The sequence below is a fragment of the Scyliorhinus canicula genome, chromosome 10 (assembly GCF_902713615.1).
Source record: "Scyliorhinus canicula chromosome 10, sScyCan1.1, whole genome shotgun sequence".
In the NCBI taxonomy this organism is placed as follows: Eukaryota; Metazoa; Chordata; class Chondrichthyes; order Carcharhiniformes; family Scyliorhinidae; genus Scyliorhinus; species Scyliorhinus canicula.
In genome coordinates this window covers 176,930,356-176,947,810 of record NC_052155.1, presented here as the reverse complement: position 1 = coordinate 176,947,810, position 17,455 = coordinate 176,930,356, and the positions used below count along the sequence as shown (strand labels likewise).

Here is a 17,455-nt window from a genome sequence, read left to right as displayed (position 1 = left end):
CTTATTTTCATTACAACGGGGAGAATGCTGGTAGGTGGAGTTGAAATGCCCATCAGTCATGATTGAATGGCGGAGTGGACTCGATGGGCCGAATGGCCTTACTTCCACTCCTATGTCTTATGGTCTTATATGGCTGGAAAATCTTGGTACTGAATATTCATCGTTCAAAAAAAAAGAAATTTTAAGCACAATTTCTTCTTCCCCCCCCCCCCCCCCCCCCCCCCCCCCCCCCCCCCCCCCCCCCCCCCCCCCCCCGGATCTAGAAACATCCCACTACAAGTCAGTATGAAACTACATTCACTACAGTGGAGCCCACTTAAGATCAATTTATGTTCCTCTGTACAGAAACTTTGCGCTGCAGAGTAAAACATCAATGCTGTACAATAGAATTCCTCCGGTTTTAATATTTTTAAACTGCTTCTCTGCATTGGCACCAGTCCATGGCACTTCGAAACTGCTATGTTGCGCATAGCATTAACTATGTAAAATATAATTTCTCATTGTTAGAAACCTTGGGCTATGGATTACTAAATTCAATGCAAATTAATTTTCTCTCTGTAACATAAAGCTACTGACCTTGACAGGGAACCAGTGTTTAATAAAAACATGAGAGTTTCAAAAAGAAAAAGAAAAATTTGGATTGTTAAACATTTTGAAAATGCACAATATTTAGATATTTGTAGCAAAGGATTAGTGTGAGGAAGAACTGCTTACTACAGTTGTAAATGTACTGACAGATGTGTTGTATGAGGTGGCATCAAAACTTCCTCGTCTCGACCCACTTCGTGAACCCGACCGGGAACCTGAACGGGAATTTGGTCCCGAGAAGCCGCCTGCATTATAAGGACTGTTAATTCCTTTTGTAGAAAATGATGCCGCTTCCAACATGCGCAGGGCGGTTTTATCTTCAACCATTGAACGGTCTATTGCTTGTTTATATGAAATCTTCAATTTTGTTTTGGGACATGTTAGGATTTTTGAATGACTACTGGTGTCTTGCAGTTTTTCAGCTGATTTGGCACTAATCAACCCTTTACTTACTGCTTCATCAATGGTGATTCGTCCTGCACTATTTGGCACAACCAATCCACCTGTAACCATCTGGTACTCGAGGAAGCGTTGTCCAGCTTCATACGGTAGCCAACTTTCTTGCATTGCTTCTGCTACAGAAAGCCTTTTTTTGCTCTTCACATCATCAAAACCAACATATGCTTTTTGGGCTGGTTTTAATCTCTTTCCCATGTCTTCATCAACAATAGCTTGACATATAGCATCTTGGATGGACAGCTTTTGACCAGTTCCAGGATTTATTATACCTCCTGTACAGGCCTGGGCTTCCAACAACCTCTGTCCTGTAATAGCATCAACAATATTACGACGTATGGCTTCGGTAATTGTTATTTTTTCCAATGTTTCAATGTCAAATATGGCTGCAATGGGGGTGGAATCATCAGAAAACTCATAAGCCGTTATTTTAAAACTTGGCAATGGACTTGGACAATTGTTTGTTAAACTATTTGGTTTGCTCTCAGATGTGCTGATGTTGATCTTATCAGTGAACATATCTGCAAACTGCGTTAGTGTCATCCTTCCAGAGCGGTAGTCATCAAAACTCTTTTTGTCAATGACACCTTTCTTTAATGACTCATCAATGTCATATTGATTACCAGTTTTTCTGTCAACAATAACTGTTTTTGTGGTCCCATCTGATGCTGTAATTGTTATTTCTTCCCACTCTGCCTCTTGTTCAGAAAGTTCCAGAAAAGTCTCATAATCTATCAAGTCTTTGTGGTAGGCCTCGCGCACCGACATTTCGTGATTTGTTTCAGGATCTACAATAACAACTCTACGCTTTCTCACCGCAGAAGACCTGCTGGATTTGGATTCCTTTTTCTTTTCCTTCAGCGGCAACAAACAAAGGCCTGTGGCTTTATCACTAATGCAACGGTCCATTAACTGAAGATAGGTAAGATTTTCTTCTGTGTTGGGATCAAAGAAGCCTTTGGTGTCATCACCTGGATCCATCAGAATTTCATTCAGTTCTTCATCAAAGTAATTCCATTGGTAAGCGACGTCAACTTGCAAACGAAGGCTAAACTTTGGATCAATAATTCCACCAGTCGCAATTTGGGCTTCCAGCAAGCGAACTCCATGAGTGTGTTCAATCAGGCCTTTTTTCATTGCCTGAAACAATGAGATGATATTCCCAGTTTCAGGATCTTTATAACCTGTAACAGCCCTCTCTGCTGAAAGAAGTTTATTTAAGAATTCTTGACCGACAAGTCCTTTTTTAGCAGCAGCCTCAACTGTCAGTCTTTGATTATTGACGGGATCAATTATATGCCCTGTGGCTGCCTGAGCTTCCAGAAGTTCAAGAGCTGTGCCCTGTCTCAGCAAGCCTTTCTTCATGGCATGATAGATTGGAAGCTTCTCCTTTGTGGCTTCAACATACACTCCCGAGATACTACTCTTGCCTTGCAGGTAACCTCTACACAGTTCATGGAGTTGATCTAATGTTATGAGTCCACTTTTAAACGCAGCAGCTGTAGCTTCATCTATAACCTTGGCTTCCAAAAGATGGTCTACTGACACATCTTTTCTAATCCCTGGTAATGTTATTTCATTCTTTTGTACTGGCAAAAGAAGCATGTCTGTTCCAGGATCTGTTCTACAGGCTAATTTCAGCTGTTGATAGGCAACTTTTGTATTTGTGTTTGGGTCAACAAAAATTTTTGAATCATCAAAAGGAGAAGTAAGCATCTGATATATTTCTGCATCAATTAGCCCACGTTTATACGCAAGCTCTTTTGGTAAATATACACTGTTTATTGAATCAATTATTCCACCTGCTGCAATCTGTGCTGCAAACAAGCGGAGAGCTGTTTCTCTGCCAACAAAATCTTTTTTCATTGCTTCATACAGGGAGATAACTTTTCCAGTGAACGGATCTTTAAATCCAGTTGCAGCCTTCTCCGCTACCAGAAGTTTGTCTCCATCTTTGTAGTCGACCAGGCCCACCGCAACGGCTTCTCCCACGGTCATCTTTTTGTTTTTGTTTGGATCGGTGATGTACCCAGTAGCTGCCTGTGCCTCTAAAAGTAACAAGGCCACATCCGGAGCAAGAATATTCCTCTTTGTTGCTTCAGACAGTGAGAGTTTCTCTCCATTTTTCTGTGAGTAGACTCCAGCTATGTTCTCCAACCCATGAAGATTCAATTTGATTTCACCCGAAACATCCATGACGGTTTTTTGTCCTCTTAGCAGCTGATCTAAAGTCGATTTATCAATGAGCTGACAATCATATAACTGGTTTGCTGTGACGCTTTTACGGACTCCATCAAATAAAAGTTTTGAAGAATCTACCGTGAATACATGATCTGTCTGAGTCTGTTTGTTGAGTGTTGGCGGTTCCTGTTTGAGCATGTCAATTTCTAATTGTGTTTTTATGCGCAGTGCTTCCAGTTCAGATCGCTTTGCCCTTTCACTTTCTGTCAGTTTCTGCCTATAGTTTGCTTCCGTCATTCTCAGTTCTGTCTGCAGTCTGTCGATTTCAGCCTTCAAACGCTCAAACTCACTACTCGTCTTTTCTTTATCGCGCCGTCCTACGTCTGCCTGATTCTTTTGGTAACTTAGATCAGATTTGATCGCATCATTTTCATCCTGAAGTCGCAGCTTCAAGCGGGTTTCAGCTTCTAGCAGTGCCTTTATTCGAGTTAATTCATCTTCATAATGTTGAAGTCTTAATTTATCCTGCTCCAATAGTTTGATCTTCAGTAGAAGCGATTCTTTTTCTTGCAAAATGTCTTTATGAGCAGTACGGGTCTGTTGAATCATATTAGTTGCCTATGTCAGGGTAGAAGATAAATATTATTTTTTTCACATTTCAAACGTGAAGTCAACAATATGAAACTTTTAAAAATGAGTATTGCTGAAAAATGAGACATAATTGTCAAAGCTTTTAATCTTGCGCTCATCAGGACAGTTTGCAAGAATACCAAAGGGAAAAGGAACAACCATTTATACTGCATGAGAGGAGTGCGCTGATTGATTGGCATGTGGACTGATTGATCAAGGCATTGCCATGGGGAATTAACTAGAGGATAACTTTTTCTTTTAATTGTTCACTGATTGAGGGTATCATTTATTGCCCAACATTTATTGCCCAAGCCTAGATGCCCTTCAGAAGGTGGTGGTGAGCTGCCTTTTTGAACCACTGCATTCGCTGAGGTGTAGGTACACCCACAGTGTGGTTAGGGCTGTTGAAAAAGGCACAATGCATGGACATGTACCTTATCTGCAAAGGACAGGGTCGTGTGAGAACATATATAGCTTCTAGCATGTGTACATGAGCCACCGTGAGAGTCTGACTGATAATCTTAAATTGCTTTTCAGTGTAATTCTTAGCACAATCAAGATTGTTTAGCAGGTGCTGTCCAGTTGCAGAATCACATCTAATGTTGAACACTATGTTTTGCCTTTTGCAAGGATGGGCTGGTTAGGCATGGTCTGTACTTAGCCTTTTGCAAAAAGCCAAAGGGTGATCTGCCAGCCGATGGGATGTATAACCTACATAACTGGCATCTACAAGCAGTGCCTCTACCAGAATCCAATTGCCAACTAATAAGTATTAGTAGTACTTTACTATTGATATTCTAGCAAACTAGCCTGAGGAGTCCCAGACAAAAAGCTTTGAAAGCATGGATTCTTTTTTTCCCAGCAATATTTAAATTCTGTATGACAGAATGACATTTTAAAATGCTTATTTTAAACCAGACTATTGTTCTTCAGAATGATTCTTCCAACTGTCAACACAACAGATGTAGTTTTAAGGGATCTATATTTGCATTGTTAAATATTTGAAATAAGATAGAGTTTTTAAGTGGGTTTAATTTAGTGTTTCTGTGTAAGGAAGGATAAACCTATAGTTAGATTCATGTTAGACAAAAGGTGTTTGCAACTGGGTTTTTTTTTGTTTCAGATAAAACTGTGCTTCTGCTATGCTTAGAGAGTGTTACGGTGTGAAAATTAAACAAGCTGGCAGAAGCATAAAGTCCTGGCTTAGCAACCAGAGTGGAGGAAGGCTTTTAACTGATTTCATATCAGTTAGTTATAGGAGGCTAGAGAGGGAACACCTCTCTCAACTTTGCCAGAAGAAACTTAAAAAACAGCTAATTAAGGAAACTAGAGAAATGAAGACAAGTTTCCACGGAGTCTTAAGTTAAAGGAAAAGAGGAACTGCCTTTGAGAGCAAGATGCTATTTATGAAAATTAAAAGACTTTGGAAGAGAAAAGCTGATGAGGTTGGATACAAGCCACATAGCTGAAGCGAATCTAAGGGTTGTGAGATTTTATTGCAGCCTGTGGAACGGGAGTTGAAATAACTGTGGAAATCAGTGGCAAAATCTCAGAGTTTGTAAAAGCACTTGAGCCAAATGAAACCTGAAAGGAAAGATGGAAAGCCTGATACTGGTTCTTTGTTAAAAGTGGAGTGGAAACTTAGTTTGAAAAGAGTTAGAAAACCTGGAGTGGATTCTTAATGCAAACAGCCGGAGGAAATCATTGTTTGAAAGAGGGTTTTGAAGTGTGGGGTTTTTTTGGGATTGGAATTTGGAAACTCATGTGACAATCATCTGGAGGGATTGTGAATGAAATCCACAGGTGGTCAGTTGAGTGCCAATGGCCATTTGATTCAGTGTGGTGTGTTATTTTTAAAAATTGTATACATTTATGAAGCTAAAAGGAAGTGTATTATAATCAAACTTTTCATGTTCTGTCATTTTTTTTTGCTGTGAGGTCCTGTAATTCTGTTCCTTCACATTTTCTAAAAAAAAAGGTAAAAATTACGATCTTTTGAGCCAGGATTCCATCTTGGAATCTTCCCGCCCAGTAGTGACACCATTTAGGATCGTAACACAACTAATTTCTTGCTGTTCTTGCTGTTAACTATTCCTTGTTGTACGCCCTTTCTTAATTTCAAGTTTGTGTTGAAGAAATTAATCTTTCAAATGAGGAGCCAGGTTATTTTAGTTTATGAGTCTCAAAAATATTCCTCCGGTGATTAGCTATCTATTTATATCACATCACTATATAAAGAAAATAGGTAATTCTGAAATCGATTTATTGAAAGGGGTTATATGCCTCCATTGTTGATTGTACGCAACTGGGCAGTCGCATTTTAAGACAGCAGAGATCCTCGTAATCAAATACTTCCTCCTTCCGACATTGGCAGTCAAGTTCTGGGTAATACTCCAAGGTTATGCTGTTACGGCGCCTTGCCTACTTAATGAAAAATTGTAAGTGACACACCAATGATTTTCTGGTGTATCCTGGTACTGAGCATGCATAGGAAAAATGTGGTCCAATTAATTATTGTTTGTTTGTCCAAGTAAGATTTAACAATACTCACAAAAGCAGTATAGAACTTATTTCGAAAAAAATATAACCAGATAGTACTGAAAAGAAGATCAAGATGACAAGCATTCTTTTAGAAAAACCATGGAAAGAGATATGATTATCCACCTGGTAGAACATGAATGGGAAATCAACTTGTATATATATTTAAGCCCAGGATAACTATGACGTTTTGAGCCCCAGTTGCATTGCTTCTAGAATCAGGAATCTCTATAATGCAGAAGGAGCCATTCGGTCCATCGAGTCTGCACCGACCCTATGAAAGAGTGCCCGATTGAGGCCCATCCCCGACCCTATCCCGTAACCTCACCAACCTGTAGAACCTTGGACACTCAGGGGCAATTTATTATCTTGGCCAATCAACCTAACCTGCACACCTTTGGACTGTGGGGGAAAACCGGAGCATCTGGAGGGAAACCCACGCAGACACGGGGAGGAAGTGCAAACTCCACACAGTCACCCAAGGCTGGGATTGAACCCGGGTCCCTGGTGCTGTGAGACTGCAATGCTAACCACTGTGCCACCCTTCTTGAAGGGGTTAAAATCATTGAATGCCACAGAGCTCCCTTGTGAATTGATTACAGTAAAGTTCTGGAAAACTGCTGTGAAAATTCTGTGAAGTTCCCACAGCTGTAAATGGGCTTCACAAACAAGATGGACAATGGACAAAGAGGATAGGAATTTTGATAAACGACAAGGAGGTAACAAGCCATGGTTCAAGATAACGGAACTTTAATTGTTCCCCATTGGTGGGCGAGTAAACTGCCCGAGACCAAAGGTCATGAACCCATCCCTAAATCTCTACCTCTCGACCTCAGTTCCTCATTTTACGGGAATTCTTAAAAGCCTACCTATTTGACCAAATTTAGTCATCTGCCCCAATACCTCATGTAGCTCAGTGTTATATCTTGTTCTGAAATGCCCCGGAGTGTTTTATTACATTTTAAGGTGCTACATGTCGTCTCTTCCATGTGTTTCAGAATAAGTAGAATTGTTTGTCTCCTTTTGGCAAATCAGAAGATAATCTTGGAATCTGAGTATTCCCAGATAATTTGGGGAACAAACATTCATTCAGCTAGGTATTTCAAAAGTTGAAGGAAGCCGGTTGTTTCAATGTGAACAAATGTGGAGAGTCTATAGCCTTTTAGTCATGCTATATAATAGTTGTATGGTGAATAGTAAGCGAGAGTTGAATCAATGATATGTTGTGGGAATCTACTCGAGTAAACCAGAAGGTTAACATTGTCAGACAATTCACAAATTCTATAGCCAGACAGAACTGAAACAGGTTTAGACAAACTGACTCGAAGAATAAAGCAGAGTCCTTGTAACATATCTAGATAAGAAAAGAATAAAGGTGAATACATTGGCCTTAATAATCATGGTCAGCTTCTGCTATTGTCCTTTAGGCCATTTTACAGGGAAAATGTTTTTCATAATTTCCAACAGTACACTTAAAAAAAAGTAGTTAACTGAGCTGTAAAGTGCTTTGGGATGCCCTGAGCTTGTGAAAGACACTGGTCTGGAAATTTCCACTCCAATGAACGCATGACCCATTGTCCCCTGCCCGTATGCCTGAATAATTCCCCACCCCTGTAAACAAAATCTATCCACAGTGGCATGATGACAGAACGGTGTGAATCTTGACTAGTCTCCAAAGGTGTGCATCAGATAAGCAGGCATCCCAGGGGAGCTCAGTTGAATGCAGTGTTCGGGGAGGGGGTGGAGAACAGAGTCATCCACAGGTAGTACCCTGGCACCACCAGCACTGCCCAAGCACCTCCTGGTACTCGGGGAACCCCTGCACTGCCTAGGTAGTACCAGGGGGTGCCCTGGAACATTGACTGACACAAGAGCATCTTTGAAAAGGACTCTTCGATCAAAATGTTTTAAAAAATTAAGTCAGAAATGAAATAAAACCCTTATTAAACATTTAGAACATGGAATAATTTAAAAGAATGAACAATACTTCGCAGAGGCAGATAAAATAAAAGATTCAGGATGAAAAAGATTGGACATCCTTAATGTTTCACTATCACATCAATTACAAAAAACAAAACAAAGGGTTTGAGTGGCAGAAAGAGAGCAATTTAAAGGAGTGCCAAACATAAAATATGAAAAGAAAAAAAAACTTCAATTTATTAGAGCATCTTTCATAACCTCAAGGTGTCTCAAATCACTTTACAGGCCTCTAATCACTTTACAGGGATTAAAGTGCTTTTGGAGTGTTATCACTGCTGTACCACAGGGAAAGCTGCAGCCAATTTGCACACAGTGAGATCTCACAATGAGATAATGCCCGCATAATCACTTAAAAAATAATGTCAGTTGAAGGGCATCTATTGCCCCCTGCACTAGGAGGAACTCTCTGCTTGGTGAACCTCAGACAAAAGCTGTAAATGTTCATTTAGTCATTTTCTGTGTGTTCCTGCACAAATATATGACCATAAAAGGTCAAGAAACTGAATAATTCCATCCCATGAGGAACAACAAAATGGAATGTAATTTTGTAGTGCTACGGAGATTTTCTTTTATTCATGTGGAAATCACTGGCAAGGTCCATCGTCAATATCCTCGAGAAGGTGGTGAACTGCCTTTTTGAACCACTGCAGTTCGCATGGTTCAGGTACTCACAACTCTACAACATTCTGCGGTTTTGGCCCAATATACTTCCAAATCAAGATGGAGTGTGACATGGAAGAGATTTTGCATTTACTTGTCCCCCTTGTTCCTTTAGGTAATGAAGATTTGGGAGCTTTTACGATTGAGAGAATCACTGGATTCATCGCGGTCATAGTTTGAGGATATGGGGTAAACCTTTCAGGACTGAGGTGAGGAGCAATTTCTTCACCCAGTGAGTGGTGAATCTGTGGAATTCGCTACCAGAGTAGTTCAGGCCAAAATGTTGTGCAATTGCAAAAAGGAATCAGATACAGCTCTTGGGACTAAAGAGATCAAGGGCTATTGGGGAGGGGGGGGGGGGGGCTAGGCAGGATCAGTGTATAATCATAATGAATGGCGGGGCAGACTCGAATGGCCAAATGGCCTCCTCCTGCTTCCATTTTCTATGTATAATCACAATGTCACAGTGCTCAAAACCTCAAGATGCTACTTAAGAAAATTGAAAAGAATCGTTTTTTTTACTACCACAATTACAGACTGATGAATGTTGGTAGGGGTCCCCAATCTTTTTGTAACTTTGACAGAAGATCAAATGGTAGAAAACAACTGCTTTGCCATTTTTCTGGGATTGACAATTATCTGCATGTTATGACAAGTGTTCGGAAAAAACGCACTGTAGTAATGTTTGATCTTAATTGTTTTAATTAAAATTTTAAATCCCAGATTCTGTAAATATAAATAAGCAGCAATCAGATAAAAGCAAATGACTGCAGATGCTAAGTTTCTTAAACATAAACAGAAAATTCTGGACAATCTCAGCCAGGTCTGACAGCATCTGTGGAGATAGAAGGGAGTCTGGATGATGCCTTGTCAAAGCTGGAGAGAACTGGAAATAGGGTCAGATTTATACTGTGAGGGGGGGGGGGGGGGCGGGGGGGGGGGGGGGGGGGGGGGGGGAGAGCATGGAGCGGTGGTGCTGGATAGGGGGCCACGGATAGGTGAAAATAGATGAAGATAGAACAAAGAACGAAGAAGAACAAAGAAAATTACAGCACAGGAACAAGCCCTTCGGCCCTCCTAGCCTGCGCCGATCCAGATCCTTTATCTAAACCTGTCTCCTATTTTCCAAGGTCTACTTCTCTCTGTTCCCCACCCGCTCATATATCTGTCTAGATGCATCTTAAATGATGCTATCGTACCCGCCTCTACCACCTCCGCTGGCAAAGCATTCCAGGCACCCACCACCCTCTGTGTAAAAAACCTTCCACGCACATCTCCCTTAAACTTTTTCCCTCTCACCTTGAAATCGTGACCCCTTGTAATTGATACCCCCACTCTTGGAAAAAGCTTGTTGCTATCCACCCTGTCCATACCTCTCATAATTTTGTAGACCTCAATCAGGTCTCCCCTCAACCTCCGTCTTTCCAATGAAAACAATCCTAATCTACTCAACCTTTCTTCATAGCTAGCACCCTCCATACCAGGCAACATCCTGGTGAACCTCCTCTGCACCCTCTCTAAAGCATCCACATCCTTCTGGTAATGTGGCGACCAGAACTGCACGCAGTATTCCAAATGTGGCCTAACCAAAGTCCGATACAACTGTAACATGACCTGCCGACTCTTGTACTCAATACCCCGTCCGATGAAGGCAAGCATGTTGTATGTCTTCTTGACCACTCTATCGACCTGCGTTGCCACCTTCAGGGTACAATGGACCTGAACTCCCAGATCTCTCTGTACATCAATTTTCCCCAAGACTCTTCCATTGACCATATAGTCTGCTCTTGAGTTAGATCTTCCAAGATGCATCACCTCGCATTTGCCTGGATTGAACTCCATCTGCCATTTCTCTGCCCAACTCTCCAATCTATCTATATTTTGCTGTATTCTCTGACAGTCCGCCTCGCTATCTGCAACTCCACCAATCTTAATATTATCTGCAAACTTGCTCATCAGATCACTTATACCTTCTTGCAGATCATTTATGTATATCACAAACAACAGTGGTCCGAGCACGGATCCCTGTGGAACACCAGTAGTCACCCTTCTCCATTTTGAGACACTCCCTTCCACCACTACTCTCAGTCTCCTGTTGCCCAGCCAGTTCTTTATCCATCTAGCTAGTACACCCTGAACCCCATACGACTTCACTTTTTCCATCAACCTGCCATGGGAAACATTATCAAATGCTTTACTGAAGTCCATGTATATGACATCTACAGCCCTTCACTCATCAATTAACTTTGTCACTTCCTCAAAGAATTCTATTAGGTTTGTAAGACATGACCTTCCCTGCACATGATGTTGAGGGCAGAAGGCAGAAAGACAAAAGGAACATAAATGAGGGTAATTAAGACTAAGAAGGGTGGTGATAGTGGCACAGAAAGAGATTAGTGTGTGAATTGCAGAACAAAGGTGAGCAGTTTGTCAAAGGGCAACTAGGAACAGATGGCCCATGTGGGGTGGGAAGAGGGGGAACAAAGGTGAGGGAAAACTAGATCACTGGGAGAAATGAAAATAAATTGATAGAACTAAAAATAGGGTGAAGGTGGAGAAAGAGAGTTCACAGTCTGAAGTTGTTGAACTCAATGTTAAGTCCGGAAGGCTGTAACATGCCCAATCGGAAGATGAGGTGTTGTTCCTCCAGTTTGCGCTGGGCTTCACTGGAACATTGGACATTTGGACGTGAGAGGAAGACGGCAAGTTGGAATGGCAATTGACAAGAAGGTCCGGGTCCTACTTACGTACGGTGTGGGAGTGTTCTGCAAAGCAGCAATACTTTCTGCAGGGGTTCCCTCATTAGGTGATGTAGCTTGAATGAAAATCCAGAGAATGAACAGCCATTTTACCAATCTGCTATGTTGGGAGATTGGGGAATTCTCACAGGAATTCTTCCATAATTTACTTCCATAACTAAGGGTGCCCAACTGCGAATATTTGAAGTAGTAAAATACTAAATTAGATAAGCATTCATTTGGGGATTTTTTTTATACACCGAGTAAAGATTGTTAATAAAACTGATAAAAAATACTTTACATGATAAAACAGTAAAACTTGCATGTACCTCTAGAGCCTGCTTTTGGAATCTTTCAACCTCCAGTCTCAATTTTTCCCTCTCATTCTTTAACTCATTAATTAGCCCTTGAAGGTCAGTGGTTCTTTTGTTTGTTAGTTCAAGCTGGAGCCTCAGTTCAGAGATAGTTTTTGATTTATCATCTTCGGCTTCATTTTGGACTCTATTTATATCATCATAATTTGACCTCAAATTCCTTAACTCTTCTTCCAGCTTGAGTCGTTCTTTTGTGAGATTTTCTACAACTGAATGCAGTCTATCTATGTCGCTTAATCTTTCATTCAAAGCCTTGGTTTTTTCTTCAATAGTCTTTTGCAAATGTTCGTTTCTCTGATACGCCTGTCTTGTATTTTCCTGTTCTTGATTCAACTGACGACGCAATGTTTCTACATCAACATACAGTCTGTTCAATTCCCCTGAGCTTATATTCTTTTCTTTCAGCTGTTGGTCAAAAGCTTTCTGCTGCTGGCAGAGATCATCTTCAACTTTTTTCTTCATGATTGAGATATGCTCAATCTGTTGCGTGAGCTGTGTAATTGTGAGCGTATGCTCCCTGAGTTTCTTTTCAACGCGTTCAGCTTCTTCTTCAGCCCTTTTTCTCTTTGAAGATTCTTCAAGTACATTCCTCCTCAGGTGTATTAATTCCTCGTCTACCTTGTATTTGACACGGTTTGCTTCCCTTATATCGTTCTGAAGACGTGCAATTTCTTGCTCCAGTCTAGATTTTTCTCTGGATAATTTCTCATGTTCTATCTTTATGACTGTAACCTCCTGCTCTGTAATTTTAACTTTGCTAATTCTTTCTGTGTCCTTCTTCTGAAAATCAATTTGCAGTTGTTTTAATTTGTCATTTTCATTTTCTAAATATTTCCGTTTTCTGACTTCTTCGTCGAACAAACTTCTTAGTTTATCAATCTCCTTTCCTTTGTCTTGTATAGCCTTGGATGTATCCTGCTGAAGTAATTTAAGCCTCAGCGTTTCATCTGTTTTAAATTTGGTGAGTGTTTCAATTTCTATTTCAAGTTCCCGTCTCTTTCTCGATTCCTCAACGCAAGCTGATTTCTGCTGCAAAGCATCATTTTCTGTTGTTTTTCTCCTGAATTCTGTCTCTCTGATGGAACTTCTTAATCGTTCTATTTCATCCGTGAGATTCTGTTTCTCTTTCAATGTTTTCTCCAACTGAATTTTCAAAGTTGTGATACCATCTTCCTTTTGTTGACCCAGTGTTGTAATCGTGGTTTCTCTTATATGAATCTCTCTTTCAATCTGTGACTTCAAGGTCCTGTTTTCTTCCTCAAACTTGTCCCTAAGCTTATCTCGTTCACTTTCAAGACGTCTGACTTTTGAAGACTCTTCCTGCAATGCATTCCTAAGCCTTTCTATATCTCTCTCTTTGTCTTTGATTGATTTCTCAATTTCTGATTTTTGCCACAAAGTCTCATCCAGTCCTTTCTGCGTCAACTGTGAAGTTCTGTCATGTTCATTCTTTTGTTGTTCGTACCGGTTTTCAACTGCTTTTCTCTTTCTTCTTTCCTCATCAACTTCAAATGTCAGCTTTGTAATGCTCTCATTAATTTCTTTTGTTTGGAGAAGATATGCATCCTTCCCCTGCTTTATGGTATCACGGTCCAACTCAATATTTCGCTTCTGCTCCTCTAGGATCATAATCCTTCTCCTCAAGTCTGTACAATCAGTTTGAACCTGGCTCAAATGTTGATCAAGAAACTTCTTCTTCTGAATACTATCAGCATTCTCATCTTGGGAATGTTTAAGTGTCTCTTCCAAAAGTTCTATTTTTGTGTTTTTTATCTGTATAATTAAAATTAGATGGAAGTGGCCTGTGATATTTTGCTTTGTATCCTACATTTTAATACAAACAAAATGCAATCTAAAAAGTTATTTATATTTGTACCCATCGTTATTTTTTAGAGAGTAAATAAAAGGCTATTCAATTGGTAAATATACACCAAACTATATTACAAAAGAGAATACTTTTTACTTCCTATTGGAAAACAGCCCGCTACCATTGCAATATTTTCAGGAAGAGCAACAATGTGAATATTAACTTTCTTGGAACAGCTAAAGAAAAATAAGTTCACCTTTACTTCTTCCATGTTCTTTAGCATCTCACTTAGATACTTGTAGTAGTCACCAGATCTTGTAAGAAGTTCTACGTAACGAGATTGCAGATCTGCAGACTAAATTAAAACAAGAAGGGATTTTTATAAAAGGCCCCAGATTATTTCTGGAATTCATATTACCATGTTCACTGAATTCACATCTTGCTAAAATAGTATTGGCATGACCTCTAGATTACTAGTTTACTATCACATAACCACTATTACTATATGCAGTGACCTACATCAACTGCTGCAGAGTCAATTAGCACCAGAAGTTCAGTGACAAAATGTTTGATCACTCTCCTCACCTGATATCAGCCTCATTAAAGAATGTTTTCTGGCATCCTTTGGGAAGAGTGGTGCCCTGGCACTACTGGTGGCACCTGGGCACCCTGGCAGTGCCAGCCTAGCACCTTGGCAGTGCCACCTGGGTGCCAGGCTGGCACTGCCAGATGGTAACGGCACGGCCAGGGTGCTGCAAGGATGCCAATCAGATATTTTTCGAACACGATCGGGCTGGGGGTGCCCTGCTTGGGTGTTGGGGTGCAGGGCGGGGACTCTCCCATAGTGCGCTTGGGCTGGGGTGGGGGGTTCGAGGATCGCTTCCATGTTTGAATCAAGGCTGTTACGCAGAACCCAAACTGAGCACCATTGAGCAGGTAATTGCTGAGAAAATGCCGGTGATAGCATTGTTGATTACACCTTCCATCACTTTAAATTTTCTGTGTCCGTGCCGTTGATTCTATTGGGCCAAATGCAGACAAATGGGGCTAGCTTTTGGCCCAAAAAGATGGGCTTTTTGGTTGGCATCGACCAGTTTAGGCCGAAGGGCCTGTCTCGGTGCCATAGATTCTATGATTCGGACTGCATTTCATAAGGTGGAAGGCAAATTACTTCACACTGAAGCAGAAAATGACCTACAGCCTCAGTTTCGCAAGGCCCTGCTGGAAAGCATCAGCTGTCCTGACATGAGGATGCACAAAGGAAAAGAGATTGGGACTGAAAGGCATCAAGGAGAAGCATAGAAAAAATTGCACGAGTTAAGAAGGAAATAGATTGTTTTACTTAAAACGTTTCTGCAGGACTGGAACATTTTGGATTATGGGCTATTTAATCCCTCAAGCCTGTGCTGCCAACCAACGAGATCGTGGCTGCTCAGCAGCCTGTCTTTGGGTAACAAATATCTACTAATCGCAGATTTAAGAATTAGAATGATCTAGCATCAATTTCATGTTCAGAACACTCTACAAGACCTGCGTATAGAAGCATTTCCTCGGTTGGAATTTTACAGACCCATTGGGGCCGAGAAATGCCCCGAGCTGTTCAGAAGTCCATAGACTTCGACAATGGACTCCAGCAATTGTATTAGCCAAAACTGGTCCGCTTTCATATACTTACAATCCGATGTATAACAAATCTGGCGCTGGCACACTGACCAATTATTATCTACACGTAGTTCGAGTACAGAATCTGTACCAGATGTTTTTACCAGTGGCAGACCCGACTGGAGGACTACAACTGCCAAAATTATTGACAGAACCATCACACAACCAGAAACAGTTCCCGAGTTGGTTTCGCTAGATGTAACACCAACCAGTGTACAGAAATACACTCCTAGTACCTCAAAGAGTCAAGTTCCTGAATGTTATGTTCTGTCAACAGACAGACATCATGTGGATGCCAAGTTGCTGGCCAAAATTTTGCCCTCCAGGATTGAAGATTGTGTGTGCTGGATGTGATTATGGAGGATCAAACCAGGTTTGTTAAGGGCAGGCAGTTGGTGGCCAATATAAGAAGGCTGCTCAATGTGATCATGATGCCCCCGGAGAGTAGAGAGGTTGAGGTAGTTGTGGCAATGGATGCGGAAAAGGTGTTCGACCGGGTGGAGTGGGACTATCTATGGGTGGTGCTGGGATGATTTGGGTTCAGTAAGGGCTTTATCGACTGGGTCAGGCTGTTGTACCAGGCCCCGGAGGCTAGTGCAAGGACGAATACGACGACCTCGGTCTATTTTAGACTGTACCGGAGGACAAGATAGGGGTGCCCCCTCTCCCCACTGTTGTTTGCGTTAGCTATAGAGCCGCTGGTAATTGCTCAGAGAGCTTCAAGGGGTTGGAAGGGCCTGGTTCAGGGGGGGTGAAACATAGAGTCTCGCTGTACGCGGACGACCTGCTCTTATACGTATTGGATCCAGGGGCAGGGATGGGCAAACTTATGGCGATTTTGGGGGAGTTTGGCCGGTTTTTGGGGTATAAACTGAATATGACAAAGAGTGAGATGTTTGTAGTCCAGAGAAGGGGTCAGGAGGGTCGGCTGAGGGAGCTGCCGTTTAGGTACAAGTGGCGAGCAACTGGGGCTGGTTACACAAGTTGAACTTGCCCGGTTGGTTGAACAGATGAGGGGCGAGTTTCGGAGATGGGATGCGCTCCCACTGCAGTTAGCTGGGAGAGGGCAGACGGTCAAAATGACGGTCGTACCAGGATTTCTGTTCCTATTTCAGTGTCTCCCAATCTTCATCCTGCAGTCCTTTTTTAAGAGGGTTAATAAAATCATCCTGGGCTTCGTGTGGGCGGGTAAGTCCCCATGAGTGAAGGCGATGCTCGAGCGGAATCAGGGGGGGGGGGTCTTGCGCTGGCAAATTTTAGTAATTATTACTGGGCGGCTGACATAGCCATGATAAGGAAGTGGGTGGTAGGGGCGGAGTCCGTTTGGAGGCGGATGGAGGCAGCTTCGTGTAGGGGTACAGTCTGTGGGCATTGATAACGGCACCTCTGCCCTTTCCGCGGGCGAGGTACTCCACCAGCCCCGTAGTGATGGCAGCCCTGAGAATCTGGGGTCAGTGGAGGAGGTACGCTGGATCAGTGGGAGCATCAGTCTGGTCCCCAATATGTGACAATCACCGGTTTGCCCCGGGGAGCTTGGATGGGGGGGTTTCGAGTACGGCGAAGGGCGGGAATTGAGAGGATGGGGGACCTGTTCTTAGAGGGGAGCTTTCCTAGCTTGAGGACGCAGAGGAGAAGTTTGGGTTGGCAAGGGGGAACGACTTTAGATACTTACAGGTGCGGGACTTTCTGCGTAGGCAGGTATCATCCTTCCCACTCCTGTCACTAAGGGGGATCCAGGACAGGGTAGTGTCTAGAGGATGGGTGGGGGAGGGGAGCATCTCGGACATCTACAAAGAACCCATGGAGTTGGAGGAGACGCAGACCGAGGAGCTGAAGCGTAA

At 42.1% G+C, this 17,455-nt stretch overlaps 1 protein-coding gene across 2 annotated transcripts in view; it reads right to left on the bottom strand.

Moving 5' to 3' along the window:
- Window positions 1-396: 396 nt before the first annotated feature.
- Window positions 397-17,455, bottom strand: part of LOC119972798 (desmoplakin-like) — a 98,910-nt gene continuing 81,851 nt past the window's right edge. Inside the window, exons 22-24 of one of the 2 annotated variants that reach the window (XM_038810212.1) lie at window positions 14,209-14,307; window positions 12,101-13,918; window positions 397-3,843 (exon numbers count right to left, since the gene is read on the bottom strand). In XM_038810212.1, coding sequence (XP_038666140.1) covers window positions 691-3,843; window positions 12,101-13,918; window positions 14,209-14,307 — 5,070 coding nt within the window. In that variant the 3' untranslated portion in view covers window positions 397-690. The remainder of the gene's footprint in view (window positions 3,844-12,100; window positions 13,919-14,208; window positions 14,308-17,455) is intronic. The other variant, XM_038810213.1, reaches the window with a different exon arrangement.